A 15,917-nucleotide genomic window follows, 5' to 3' on the forward strand; every position below is an offset into this window, starting at 1 on the left:
GATAAGGTCGCTCTTTGTTTTTAAGCATATCCTGCATTTTTATTCATTGTCATAGCATTAAGCAATAAAGATGTTTTAAATTAAATTGAATTAAACATCTAACGATCTAGTTATACACGGATAAACGCAGAATTCAAACAAGTAATATTCCGACTTCACCCAAAGATCTTTATGTTAAACTTAATCCGTGTAAATTTAGGTTTACCTGTTCTTTTTGCATTACTCGCAACAGATAACATAATATTATGTATATATTACGAGTACGATATTGTTTAGCCAATACCTAATTATTCGTAATGGTGAGCTGTGATCTAAATATGCGGACTTATGAAGCGCGTTGATGTGGATATATGTAGCTACCTACGTAGGTATAGAAGGGTAAAAAATACGTAAACTTGTCAAACGTTATATACTATTAAAACGATAAGCAACAAATATGAATTTTATACAAAATTAGAATAAGCGTCCGCTGCTAAAAAGTAAAATTCCTGCATAAGGCTTAAAATGAACTAGGTACACAGGCGTTTGCCTTGACGTAGGAGCTATTACTCACTATTGCAGTGCTTATTACGTAAAATGAACTTGCTAACTTGTAAGATGAATTAATAGGGATAAATAATATTATAGCAAATGGGTATACAAAACATTAAAATTATTTTAATTTTGCATGTTAAATAGAGGTAGAGTGCATACAAAAAAAATACAAACGCGCACGTGTGTGTTTTTGATACTTAGTTATTTTTAGTCCATGTCCTACTAAGGTACTAAGGTCCTGTAGGTACTAAGGTAGTCTAAATTATTTTAAATACCTTAAAAGATGAACTGTGAGTAAAGGAAAAATAATATCCTAACCAACTCCACCAACCATCCACTAAAAACCATCTTTCATGTCGCACCTACCTACAAAAAGGTAAAAAGGCTTTTAAACAAACAAACCTTCATTACATAAATTATAATAATTGATATCATAAACGTTTAATTTAGTAGGTACCTAATGCCTCATAATATTATTATATTATTATCTTTGTTTTGCAAAAGGAACTCAACAACAAGGTTCCTACATTTACTTTCGCTGCCAGTGACTTTACCAACTACGCACATGGTAGACGTATATGGGTTTCGCAAATTAATACATCTCACGTGCATCTGACGACCTATCCCTAACAAAAAGTTTTTGGTAAATAAATCTACATGCGTATTCCAAAAATTGATAAAATCTGTGACAATTTTGTGGTTTCAGTGGTAAAAATTTAACATTTAAGTACAAAAAATTGGGAAATAGTGAAAAATAGTGCAAAATTAAAAATGGTTACCAATGCGCAGTGGCTGTTAGTTTTTGGAATCACTGCGTTACAATTTTCTGGTAATTTATAAATTTTTTTACAATTAATTTAAGGCATACTAATATTATAAATGCGAAAGTGTGTCTGTCTGTCTGTCTGTCTGCTAGCTTTTCACGGCTCAACCGTTCTACCGATTTTGACGAAATTTGGTACAGAGGTAGCTTGCAACCCGGGGAAGGACATAGGCTACTTTTTATCCCGGAAAATTCAAGAGTTCCCACAGGATGTTTAAAAACCTAAATCCACGCGTACGAAGTCGCGGGCATCAGCTAGTATAATAATAATTATACCTACTGGTAATCATTTTAAAGTTTCGTAAATCATACTGAATAGTATTAAATACTTACATAAATATTAAGTAATTAATAAGCTACTTTATTTTATTATTATTTTGAGTACGTAAGTAGTTATAACTTAATTTATAATAGGCTTAAATGTAAATATTTCATTAAAAAATCATCAAGACGTAGTTGCGAAAATAGTCCGTTGCATATGAAAGGTTGCAGTAATGTTAACCTATTCTACTATGTGGTATGCGTCCGTCCTAATTACTATTATCGTTTGCATAATATTAGGTAGGTAGGTACCTACTTGTTATTTTAGGTGAATACTCCGACGTTATTCACGTCGGAGTATTCACCTAGAAGAAGATTATTTGGAAGATAGAAGGTAATTTGGGAGATATGCTGATTGAACTACTTAATTGTAGAATTATTAATAAATAAGTTTCTGACAAATTTTAATTAGCTATTGAAAAATTGGGTCGAGAATCGTAGGTGTAAACTCAAAGTCAAAGCCTTTAAACCTTTTAGCCTTATTCAAATTAAATACCATTGTAGGTATTACTTACTATTTGAGAGGTCTAAAAGCGTCCTAGTTTGACAAAAAGCCCACAACAAACTCAGCCGTATTTTTTTAAAAATCCTAATATTAGTAATAACAACATTGCTAAGTACATAACTTATGTATTTAAATATAGAACATTTTAAACATAACGATCATCACAAAGAATTACAAAGTAAAATTGCGCTCTTTCGTACCACAATAACAATGAATGTTACCTATCAAAAATCTTTAATCAGTTCCCATATTATAAATGTGAAAGTGTGTTTGTATGTTGGTTTGTTGGTTTATTGGTTTGTTGGTTTGTCCTTCAATCTCGTCGCAACGGAGCAATGGATCGACTTGATTTCTTGCATGGCTATAGTCAAAGACCAGGAGAGTGACATAGGCTACTATTTATCCCGGAAAATTAAAGAATTCCCACGGGATTTTCAAAACCTAAATCCACACAGCTGAAATCGCAGGCATCAGCTAGTACCTAACTTATAAACAAGTAGTAGTACTTTACTTGTAACCTGACACCATTAAAATTCAAATACCAATCAGAACTTACATTAATAACACAACCTTATCGATAAATAACCCTATTTTTTGTTAAGGTTACGTACCTACCACAGGTTGGTTTATTTTAATAATTTTTATATATTCGACTAACTACTTCAAGTAATTGAAGCGTAAAGTAATAACAAACAAACCCATACTTTCGGATTTAAGTATACCTAATATTAGCATGGAAGTATGAATTTTATAAACTAAAACAAAATATACAGTTTTTTAAATTAAATGCATAATATTAAAATAGTTACCTACTGTTTACATTTTTCGGTGAATTAATAATAGAATGCAGTGAAATAATCGATATTTTTACCTATAAGAAAACGAAATGAAGCATGCAGAACGGAGGCGCGTTGCGCACGCGCCACTTCCGAGTAGGTTACGTTACAAAAGTGAGTCGGCATTGCTCGTTGCATAATTCTTTGCTCTCACAGCGTATAAGATGGCACCGGTACTAAGTAGTGCAAATTGTGCGGTATTCATCGCCTGCTTTGAATTACATTTAGGTTGCACCTAGTATTAGATTAGCCATCAATATATATTAGCCAAGTAAATCATGCTGACTAATATTCTTCTTTCCCTTCCAACTAAGCGTAAAGCTTGTGGTAGGAGAAGGTACGACAGTAGTGCAACGGGTAGGGTTTGAATCGACGGTCTTTCGGATTTCAGTTCACTCCTTTAACCGTTGAGCTATCGAGGCTCCGCCGAATATAAATATAATAGGTATGATAGAAGAAAGCAAGGTATGGTATAGGGTAGACTCTTTTATTCGGTCAAAACCAGTAAAACGGATGGGCCGTGAAAAGCTAGAAGACAGACAGACACTTTCGTATTTGCAAGATTAAAATAGGGATTATAGAGATATATTTTGTTATACCTATTTCACTAACTACTTACTACTTCATTCTCTCTACATACGCACTCTTTTACACACAAAGGTACTAACAAAGTTAGTATATAAGAATACCTCTAGGTGTTAAATTCACCTTTTATTTTTGAATGTGTATAATATTTTTTTTATGCAATAACGCCCATTAAAACTGATTGTACTTAGTTATTATCTAGTTTAGTTTAGTTTTATAAGAGGAATGTGCAACATCCATACAAACTCAACAGAGTTTTAGGATGTCAAGCGTAAAATTATATAAAGAATTAAAAAAAAAAAAATGTTAAAAAACAAACAATTACTAGCAGATTCTTCTTTTGTGTAGTGTGGGCTTCCTCACTTATCATTTTTTATCTACACTTACACGATAACAGGTGCATACATTAATTATGCAATCCAACGCAAGATGCGTTAACACGAGAGAAAATGGCTACAAAAATAACGTGTCTTTGTAGGTCGACGGTCTCAATTGTTATGCAAGACATGTTTATCATGACAATTTTTGAAAAATCTCTTTTTACCTAATGAAATTCCCCGAAGAAGTTGTAATAAAATGAGCCAAAAAATATTTTAAGAAGGCGCAATAGTTGTGGCCATTTAAGTACATTAGCATAATAATTATGATAATGATAGAATAGTTATGATGTACATATATACTGATCTAAATATATAAAAGAAAAGGTGACTGACTGACTGATCTATCAACGCATAGCTCAAACTACTAGACGGATCAGGCTGAAATTTGGCATGCAGATAGCTATTATGACGTAGGCATCCGCTGAGAAAGGACTTTTGAAAATTCAACCCCAAAGGGGGTGAAATAGGGGTTTGAAATAAACTAAGATTATATAAATGCAAAAATGTGTCTGTCTGCTGCCTTTTCATGGCCCATCTGTTTTACCTGGCATAGATAGATTGCATCCCAATTTTTTTTTATGCTACGGAACTCTAACTTTATTACGTTGTACCTACCTTATTATAGCACCCTAATAGTTAATTTTCAAAAATAGACACGAATGTAACTTGTAATGTACCTAATTCTTAATTATTCAATTCAGTTGTCAATAGGTGTCAGCCATTTGCATTGGTAAGGTCGAAAATTCTCCTTGAAATGCAGTGAGGTAATCAAATTAACTCTAGTCATGTAGCTATGTATCACTTCTTTTGCAATCGCAGACATTAAAAATTCCATTGATTTTCATATTGCGACAACTTTGTATGAATATTCATTTTTAGGGTTCCGAAGTAAAACAAAGAACCCTTACACTCAAATTTTCTCTGTATCTCTGTTTGTGTGGTAGGACTCAGAGCTGTAAGCAGTACCGAGGTATATTTTCAATATTTAATGTAGGTACCTACTTTTCCTGCATGTCTCGTTCATTTTTCCACCCTGTATCCTAAAATAATATATAGAGCGATGATAGCCTATTGGTTATGATGTCAGCCTCCTATTCGGGGTCCGGAGTTCAATCTCGAGCATACACCTCTAACTTTTCTGAATAACACAGTAGGTAGGTATATACCTACGTATACGCCAACAAACTGGCTCACCAGTTTGGCGAGAAAATAATAATGTAAATATTTGGTGTACCTACGCTTGTTATAAATAAAAAAAAAAAAAAAAAAAAAAAAAAAACGTTTTGAGCAATTAAATATCATTTTCTAAAAAATTATATGAAATGTACATCTATATGTAAATCGACTTTAAATAACTTTTTTTTTTCAATTAAAAAAAAAGAGTTGAAAAACAAGATTTTCTTTTATGAGAATACCCTAATAAGATCAAAATAAATTGCAAATCGATATTTATAAGCCTACCTATAGGATAAACATGGAATTATATGGGATAAAATAATAATAAAAAATATTTAATAATAATTTGTTTTTAATAAAACTCACAAACCTGTTGGAATTATATATCTGAAATTCTGAAAGTTTATCATAGTAGATTATGCTTACAATAAATAAACAAAAGGACGATTTTTTTACAGGAATCCAATCAAAACCACGACTGTCACATGGAAACGATTAAACAGAAAGTGAAAGTCTCCTGACCTGCCGCACTTTGAATTATAATCATTTAGACATCCAATAATATCAGATACGTTATGACAAGGAAAACATTCTCACAGAAAGATCATAAAATATTGGACATCTGTGGGAAACCTGATAAGCTATTGCATAAACTTCTCATGTCGCTATTATATTCATTGTAACCGTTTTTGTGATGTTTTTGCGTAATATGCCTGTTTATTGTTACATCTTGTATGATGCCAAATACTTGGCTTTACTTATTAAGTTATTAGCTGATCCGTTCGGCTTCGCTTCTAAGATGAAATTTTGACATAGTTAGGTACATACCTACATAACACATAGCCTCTTTCTTCCCCTATATTAGTGCAGATTCTTATTTTTATTAAAATCTGAACGTACTTTTAAGCATGAAAGATGCATTCAACAGACGCATCAAACATTCGACAGAAATATAGTTGCAAGTATTGCTGCGCTCTATTTATTATTTCAGCACCACAAGTAGCTCTACTAAATTGAATAATTCGCGTTGAATCAGTCACATTTTCCACTTTGTACAGTCACAGAGTAAAGGATAATACCTATCTTGGTATTTGAACTTTCTGGAATCCGCGCCGAATTTTTTCGAGTTTAGTAAATGCTTGTCCGTTAGGGATATCTTTAAATACAGGAAATATTTATGCAATAAATACTTATTTATTATACATAGACCTTGCAGGTCAATGCTAAGTATATCTAGATCAGGCTTAATATATTGCACTACATCGTAAAATTAAAAACTATAAAATCATAACGACATTCTAGAACACATTATTTTTACAAAATGATTTTAGGTAGGTAAGTATAGTTTTATGTAATATTATAGATTAGATAATAATTAGCTACCCTATACATTAACATTACAAGACATTAAAACAAAACACTAGGAGGCCGAAAAGCAATGAAAAACTATGGGAACGTACCTACCTAAATAGTTATGCAAATGAGAACAACCGCTTTGATTCTAATACAGCTTAGTGGTCTGTGGATTCTAATGGATAAACCAGCGTGAATCAAATGGTCAAAAACATGTAGCGCTTTGTCGGAATGTAGTCACGAATAAAGCAATTCAGTCTTTACGGTCTGGCTGTTAACAACATGAAACAATGCAACACGTTTACCCAAATACCCTTCACTCCTGCTTCCGTCAACCGTAGAAAAGTATCTTTGTGTTAAGTTTTTGAAATAATACTTATGTCGTTTCGCAAGTTTACGGCTCCCTTTCCACGAATAAGATTTCCATGCTCTATCGTACACAATTCGCAGCAGAAGAAGTCAGCATCGTATTCTACAGATCATAATTATTATGAATAGACCCCGATTGATGCTATATTTATTACTAGCTGATTAAGTTAAGAGTTGACCAAGGCTTGATTTAACTAACACTGGGCCCGTGCCCGGACTGGACACGGTTGAGTGAATTACAGACATTGCGTCAAGTAATTCAAGAGATCGCGTGCCGCAACGGTGCTAATGCGCCGACAGCTCCAAAATTTCACGGCCGCGGAATAGCACAATCCTGCACAATAAAGCTAAACCAAGCCGTAGCCTTATAACAATTTAAACCGCATCAAAACTATCGTGTGTGGGTCTCAAAATTCAAATGGTAATTAAGTTTCATTAGGTACACATCTCTAATACAAAGTTAAGTATAAATATTTTATTCAAAAACTTGATTTAATCATCAAGAAGCAATCTAGCTCTTTCTGTAAGAGAGCGCATACCTACGAACATGGAAAATTCATACGCACTTCGCGTATGAATTCGCCTTAACTTTTTCCGAATAGCACTTACCTACTTACTTGTTTAATGAATAATTGTTGTTTTAATGACCTTACTAGGAATACACTTAAATATTATACAATTTCGTATTTTAATTGCATTTATGTAATAGGTAATTAATTATCTATTCGTATATTCGTACAAAAAATATATTTACTCTACAATATAACCATCGAGGAATTCACGATTTATAACTATAGATATAGCGATAGATGCGCAATCACTTAAATCAGTATCCTTATTATAAATGCGAAAGTGTGTTTGTATGTCCTTCAATCACGTCGCAACGGTTCAACGGATTGACGTGATTTTTAGTATGGGTATAGACCTGGAGAGTGACATAGGCTACTTTTTATCCCGGAAAATCAACGAGTTCCCACGAGATTTTTTAAAAAACCTAAACCCTCGCGTACGAAGTCGCGGGCATCAGCTAGTATTATAATATGAACTCTCTTTCAGTACTGAAAACTCAGGAACAAAATGAAGTAAAAGAAGAGAGGAAGAAAGCTCAATCAATAAAAGATCTATTCAAAACAGGATCATGTATTCCACCACCATTCACATGTCCTCACCCAAACATGCTCTATTATTTATATACCAGGTACGTAACAAACTAGATTAATACATATTAAGTACTATTTTTTATTGGACTAGCTTTTGAAAAGGTTGTCGTCGTAAAAAACATTACACACAAATCTACTTATAGCTATACAATATCTACCTACATAGTACCTACAGGCCTTCTTATGTTTTACTTAAACAGCCCAGCATGATGCTATAATAAGGGTATGGAATTTTTAAGAAGCTCCCATGTGCCTACTCTCTATGTCAAAATATCATTATTTATTCAGTCAAGCGCAAAAGATGCGTAGGTACTCTTAGTGAACCGGATACCTACGGGCCAGTACAGCTCCAAGAGAGTCGTGAGCATGATAGTCAGTATGCTCGACTGCTCTTGCTGCAAGGTTTCAGGGTTTCAGTTAGCGTAGAAACCATGCAGTAGTGGTTTACATAACTTTTCCTTTATTTAGTCCTTACTTAGATCTTAATTTTAGCGTAATTCCGTGTATTAGTGGTTAAGTACTTCTTGAAATAAACTTCTTTTTATTTATTTACCTACTTACCATCATACCGTTTCTAGATTAATGCATTCATCCTCTGGTAAATTTGTTATAATAACTCTAATTTAAAAAATGCGTCATTCTTAAATATTACGATAGTTACTTACTGAAGGTCACTCACATGATTGTCCTGTTTTTTTTCCAGATCGACCCAAGAGAAAGGCGAGTTATTAAACACACTTGATAATGACTCGCTCACATATTCAAGGTTCAATGCAAAACATCCTACAAAAATAGTCGTTCACGGATTTGGGGGTGGAAGAAATTTGTCCCCCAGTACGGATATGAGACAAGCGTATTTCAAAAGAGGCAATTACAATATAATAATCGTCGATTATGGGCCTCTTGTTAAAGAACCTTGTCTTAGTCAGGTTGGTAGTTATTATTGTAAAATAAGTGCACATATTTTTTGTTACCTGAGGGAAGATAATATAGAATAGAGAACGATATAAACACACAGTTTCCAGTTCAGCCACTTTTAACCAAAACAATAATGGATCGAGTTGCAGAAACAACTAAATTCGAAAACTTATCGAATATGATTTATCAAAGACTATAAAAAATTGTTTTATTCGAACTTAATTACATCTGTGTTTCAGATAGAGTGGGCACCGCGTTTCGCAAGCATGTGCATAGCTCAACTGGTGGAGTATCTACAGTACCACCCCGTGAAGTCAATTCGTCCGGAGAAAATTCACACTATTGGCTATAGTGTTGGTGCACATATCCTGGGTCTTGTTGCCAACCACCTTGCTGAAGGAAAACTTGGCCGAATTACTGGTAAGTTAAAGTAGTTTAAGTAGCATTTTTGTTTGGATAGATGTAATAATATATTACCCGGCGACCTGCAAAAGCAGCCGAATCTAACGGTGCGGCAATCGTTGTTTCGCGTTAGTACCTAGTACCTAACCATGTAATAACCGATTAGGTAGGCGGATACCCTTTTATATTATTCCCAAGAATTATTTTCAATATTTTGTAAATATTACGCGACTAATTATGTGCCTTCTCAGGTAAATGACAAAATAATATTATTATAATGATGGCATTTAAAGTAAGTTTTAAGTTACGTTTTGTGGTGATTATAAAATATCAATAAATATAGTATTTTCTATTGAAACTTGAGAAACTGCTATTTGACGACTATATTATTTATCTCAAATTACTCGTTGCGAAGCTGCTAAAACCGCAGCACCAATCGTGGCACCAATAATACTAAGCGGTAATTACAAGAGTAGTACACTAAGTATTATGTATATTAAGCAATGCTTGCCAAGGTTTTAAGTAATAACTAAGCCGGAAAAATAATTATTCAATTTTATATTATTTAAATTATTTATCTTTGCCTTAATTGAAATGAAAGTACAATCCACTCCAAACTATATTATTAAAAAGTATGTAGAGTGTGTGGTCTGTGTGCCAACTTTTCGCAGTTCCACCGCTGAAATCATCTTGAAGTTTGGCACAGAGATACCAGAGGTTACAATCTGGAGATGGATATCGGATACTGAAAACAAAAAATTTCTACGCGATTGTGTTTTGTGTTGTGAACTGTATTTATATTTTTTATCTAAATACAGTTCGATAAATTCGTAAGCAAAAGTTACACCTTAGGTACATTTCACGATAGGTAGGCATCAATGATAGGCAGGTACTTATACCTATAATATTTTATGGTATGAGTACGTGTCTTTATGTTGCTACTAGCAGCCAGCACCGACTTCACCTAGGTTGAACAACTATCAACACAGTATATCTAATACTATTACCTTTCCAAAATCACAAAATTTGATCTATTTCTTTACGATATTGCTTTAGATTAGTATAAATAAATATTTACTCATTGTAGGGTACCTATTAAATATTATGTCGTTGTAATATTTTTCAGTATTTACGTAATCTGTCACTCCAGGTCTAGATCCTACCATATTCTTCTACATGGGCAACAACAGATCCCGTGACTTGGACTACACGGACGCGTTGTTCGTAGATATTGTGCACACGGGCGCTGGCATCCTTGGGCAATGGGGTCCGAATGGTCACGCCGACTTCTACGTCAACGGAGGCTCCAGTCAACCTGGATGTGCACATGATACGATTTTTCGTAAGGATTTTACATTTTATATTTAGTGTTTTGCACTCGAGGACCTCTCACTATTAATAACGTAAAGTCTAGTTTTTTTAGGTTCTGTACCTCAAAAGGAAAAACGGAACCCTTATAGGATCACTTTGTTGTCTGTCTGTCTGTCTGTCAAGAAACCTACAGGGTACTTCCCGTTGACCTAGAATCATGAAATTTGGCAGGTAGGTAGATCTTATTGCTGACATTTGGAGAAAAATCTGAAAACCGTGAACTTAGGGTTAGATCACACAAAAAAAAAAATTAATCGTGGTCATGAACTAATAATTAGTAGGTATTTTCAACTTTCGAAGTGAGTGACTATATCAAGTGGGGTATCATATGAAAGGTCTTCACCTGTACATTCTTAAACAGATTTTATTTTTATTTTTATGCATCATAGTTTTTGAATTATCGTGCAAAATGTCGAAAAAATACGACTGTAGTACGGAACCCTCATTGCGCGAGCCTGACTCGCACTTGGCCGGTTTGAGTTCGCTCTGATTTCATAAAGTAGATTCTGGTATTTAGAGTGAAACCACAATAATTAGGTATTATATTAGCAAATAATTAATATTAAGTAGGTAGGTACCTAAGCAAATATTCAGAACAATTCATTGCAAATATTGTTATAGTGCGCGCAAAATACGTAAGTAGTCCAATCGGAACATGTGAGGCATATGAATACGCAATATGCATTGTACAAAAACAGATCTCAAGTCGAGCTAGTGTATAATTACCTATTTTAATCCTTAGTTTATGACCTGCGCAAACCGTTATGAGGCAAGTTTAGATTGAACCACGATTGGACTACACTCTGTATCAAGCCTACTCTCACAGATTGTCGCTTGGTCTGCGTTGATCCTATTCGTATCGAAAAGCGCCATCTTTGTGTATTCTACTTAGATGTGTTCCTTCGGAAAGTGGAAACTACCAAGTCAGGCCCAATCTCGAGGCCATGCCCCCGTTAGACTTCGCTCACCGCAGAAGACCGTGTTACTTAATTCAAGTAATATGAAATAGATGGCGTTAAAAAGGTGATTTATCTAGAGAATAAAATGGTGTAGAGAACATTAGCAGAATTTTTATGACGTGTTCTACCGTTCATCGTGTCACCCACAATATGTGGTGTAGCATTATAGGTATATTTTTTCTGAACCTGTAATAATCAAATCGCCACTTTGAATTCCAGAGACTCTATCCTGCGACCACACAAAAGTAACTCCATACTTCATCGAGTCCATCAATAGCCGGGTTGGTTTCTGGGCGGGTCCGTGTCCTAATCTCTTTTCCTACCTCATTGGCTGGTGCGAACCCAAGGACACGGAGTACGTGCTCATGGGTGAACACGTTACACATAAGTAAGTGCAAATCTTGTCTGCGGTGTTAGGTACCAAATATTTCCCTCTGTCAATACTACTCTACAGAATTTTAGCTTGGGCCTGCTCACCGATTTGACAGGCTAAGTACCTAGTAGTTTTTAGACAGAGCGACTACTATTTGGCTTCCGCAATCGATTAAGGTTTAAGTATATCTACTACTCAGTAAGTAAGTATTACTAGTTCAGGTCTACTTACATAATATAACTTTACGTCCTTTGGAATAGAATATAGAGAAGAATATATTTGTAAGTATTCAAGTAAACTTTTACAGTGCTTTTGAATCTTTAATAAGCTAGTCGTCAAATAATTTAATTTTCCAATGGTTTGGTGTTCTGAATGCCGTGAGATGCGATATCAAAGATGGGTAGGATAACGCGTAAAATTTTTCAAGTCTAAAATACGATTTTAGTCCTTATTTTAAAGGTGAACCGTACTTTTGACTTGACAGTTAAAATGGCGCGTGAGGAGTCATTTTGTACGGACTATATGGATTTGATAAACTAATAAAAAAATAAAAAATAAAATTGCCTTGTTCGTTCAGTTTCCCTCGCAACATCTATATTTGTCACTCGCGTTGTCACTTGAAATTAGGTGACACTCATGATGGTACTTACCTATACACGAGGCGCAAACGAGACGCGAGACGCCTTTAAAAAAAATAGAAATAGCGAGCTAACAAGCAAGCGGGTCATCTGATGTTACGTAATTACCGCCGCCCATGAACATTTGCAGCACCAGAGGAACTGCCGATGCGTTTCAGCAATTTGTTGGTCCTCCCGTTGAACCACACCTTCACACTTTCGTCCCGCAGAGTGAATACCTCTGTGTCAGCAGATTATAAGAATCGCGAGATTATGCATGTGTATAAATATGCGCTATCGGTCGCGAGGGCGAATATTATGTAAATGCACGGTTACGTCGAATAATAAAAAATATTGTTTCCAGAGCGCGAGGAGTGTATTACGTCACCACTAATGCGAATCCGCCCTACGCTAGAGGTTTTCCAGGAAAAGCCAGGCGGTTGCGATCTGTGTCGTATAGTTGATGGAAGATACAATTGGAAATGTGATTTAACTCAACCTCTTCCGTGCCGTCATTATATTGCCAATAATAATTTAGTTCCTACCTCACGTAGATACGTAATGAAAGTGATAATGATGTTATTGTAGCTATTATATTAGATTCCTTTTTATCTTTCTATTTTTGTACAAATTGGCTTTATTACAAAATTCATTAATTATACCTGTCTGCCTTAAAATAATATTTTGTCTGTGACGTGCTAATGCTAAGTATTAAATATATTATTTATAAGTTTTAAGGGATTTGTTAAAATATAAGAATAATGGAATATAGTGTGAAGTGGAAGTGAGAGATTTATAAATATTCCCGGTATATTAGAAGTAAGTAACCCTATTTATAATGATATCAATAGGTATACTTATAATATACCTACCGGCTACAACTTACTTATTTGTAGCTCTTAACTAAATATAGAACTCGTGAATAAAAAAGGACCCCGAACGGCGCATGGACAGACTCCGATTAATAGATATAATATACTTAAGTGCGTTGTAGCCGGTCATACTCGATATTATTCGAGAATATCGGAATATTAGGTTAGTAAATAAATAATAAGTGGTGGAAGTGTCTGACTTTGAAAGGTAAATGCTATGCATATCTATTCATAAATTTATAATATAATCATTTAATAACTAAGCGCGTGTTAATACGAAGATTGAATTTGCTGTTTTAAAAATTCAGAGGTACCTACTCATATTGATTAAAATCTTGTACATGGTGACCAAAGACATTTTACTTAATTGTGACCTGCAATTCGTTCTATTCTTTGAAACATTTTAAAGGGTACCTTATATTATGTTAATTGGAAATTCAACCAAGGGTCAAAAACTATGATTTTTTAGCTTCCATCTGCCACCTGCATCATCACTTACTACCTGGTGAGATTGCAGGAATGGGAAAACTTGTATCCGAATAAATAAATAAAATAATTTTAGTTACTTAACTAAAAGTATACTTTATTATAACCCCTATTAAATACTGTATTTCAAAGACAGGATCGAATTAAAGATCAGCCTAATTTTTTACGTTGATTTCAATTCTGTTTTGTTCAAAGTTCTGCTATTTCTTTAAATTATTTATTTATACTTTTTAGGTGATATACCTATTTATAAAATTATTTTTTAGCATTGTGCTTAGAAGTAATGATTACCAGTAAGTAGATGATGCGCTTGCGCTGTATCTGTATATTAAGGGAATTGTCATTACTTAAATGCCTTAAACAACAAAAAAAGTTGATATTATACTTTAATTCCCATTATTTAGGTATACCCATATCCCACTGTACGTGTTGTAATAGTTTAATTTTATATTAATAGTTGACAAAAATAGCGCTTACAACTTCATAATTAACTATTTTAAATCAAGCGTGTGATTCATTATTTATTTATCTATTAAATAAATAAAGAGGTTCAATAATTTAAAATAAATCTTCTTCTTATTGATCTTATTTTATTATTTGGTACACGTTTTTTTAGAAATATCAGATATGCATTGTCACTTATTAAAAAAGTGACAAAAAGAAAAGGAAAACCAACAATAAAACAAATTTAAAATTTCAAACATATATATTGCGGAAGATAATGTGTTCATTGAATAAACTTCATATTATTATTTACAACATTTAGCCAAGTGTCCACTAGCGATCGCAGATGTCAGCTTTGGCAAGTTAATTGCACTGTGCAAACACTTGTAAAAAGTCAGTCAAAGGCTCATTTGAAAGTCCAGTGCGGAAATGCAGTCAGTATTTTTGGCACCATTCCACGCGGGCATGATTTTCATAGTACCTAATTAGATAAGGCTAGTTTTATTGTAATACTTTCAACAAAAAAAGTTTTTCAATTGGAAAATTTATGCAAGTATTAGCACAGTGCAAGTTACTTCCGATACCTGATTTCTGCAAGTTTAATTGCTAGTGGACACTTTGTTTTAAAACAAACATTTTTTTAGCTCATAAGTGAAGAGTTTGATTTCGTATAAATAATAACGTCAGGAACACAGGAGATAGGTACTGTACCTACTAGATATCTACACTATAATTATACTATCATAAAAATATTGAACTTTTAACTTACCAATGAAAACAAAGATTACTAACGGTATAAACGGAGCCAAGACGTGGCGGGTCAACTGTTAAAAGTTTTGTGAAACAATTTTATACATTTTTAATACAATAAATATATTATAATAATAACATGAGAAGAAAAATACTCCATAGGCCATTTCCCTCTTTCTCTTAATTCTATTTGGGTAGGTATCTACATTCTTCAAGTAGGTACTTAGTACTTACTACAGTTTATAAAATGGGATAAATATTAAATTATATTTTATCATATCCAATTTTGGATTTAACTACCTATCTAATTAATTTTATTAAACAAAACAGTTTTTATGTCTAGATATAATACAAAAATTATGTCATTATAATAACTAATACTTGGCACACGACGTAATTAAGTATAACGAATGGGTGGCAAATCATCAAGTCTTACATTTTCGAAGATGACCACAAAAACAATCGCTTACAACTAAAAATATACGTCGCTATATATAGGTACGTAGAAATGTATTTTAATACTTAAGACCATAAAAAGTCATGTGAATGTTTTTTTATGTTTATTTGGTGGTATTGACAAAATGTTAAAATCAGACAATTACTAAAGGTGCTTTTATACACGAGACGTTTATGTCGTAGATATAATTCTCCTCCCAGTGTTAGGGACAATACGCAGAGAAACT

At 33.6% G+C, this 15,917-nt stretch overlaps 1 protein-coding gene across 1 annotated transcript; it reads left to right on the forward strand.

Annotated features, from left to right (window-relative positions):
• The first annotated feature begins 1,104 nt into the window (after nt 1-1,104).
• On the forward strand, nt 1,105-14,505 carry LOC117984785 (phospholipase A1 member A). The gene is made up of 7 exons (XM_034971436.2): nt 1,105-1,363; nt 7,939-8,080; nt 8,746-8,971; nt 9,200-9,380; nt 10,513-10,704; nt 11,912-12,080; nt 13,047-14,505. The coding sequence occupies exons 1-7, from the start codon at nt 1,306-1,308 to the stop codon at nt 13,144-13,146; spliced, it is 1,068 nt and encodes a 355-aa protein (XP_034827327.1). The 5' UTR covers nt 1,105-1,305; the 3' UTR covers nt 13,147-14,505.
• The last annotated feature ends 1,412 nt before the right edge of the window (nt 14,506-15,917 follow it).

Source organism: Maniola hyperantus, chromosome 8, assembly GCF_902806685.2.
Source record: "Maniola hyperantus chromosome 8, iAphHyp1.2, whole genome shotgun sequence".
Lineage (NCBI taxonomy): Eukaryota > Metazoa > Arthropoda > Insecta > Lepidoptera > Nymphalidae > Maniola > Maniola hyperantus.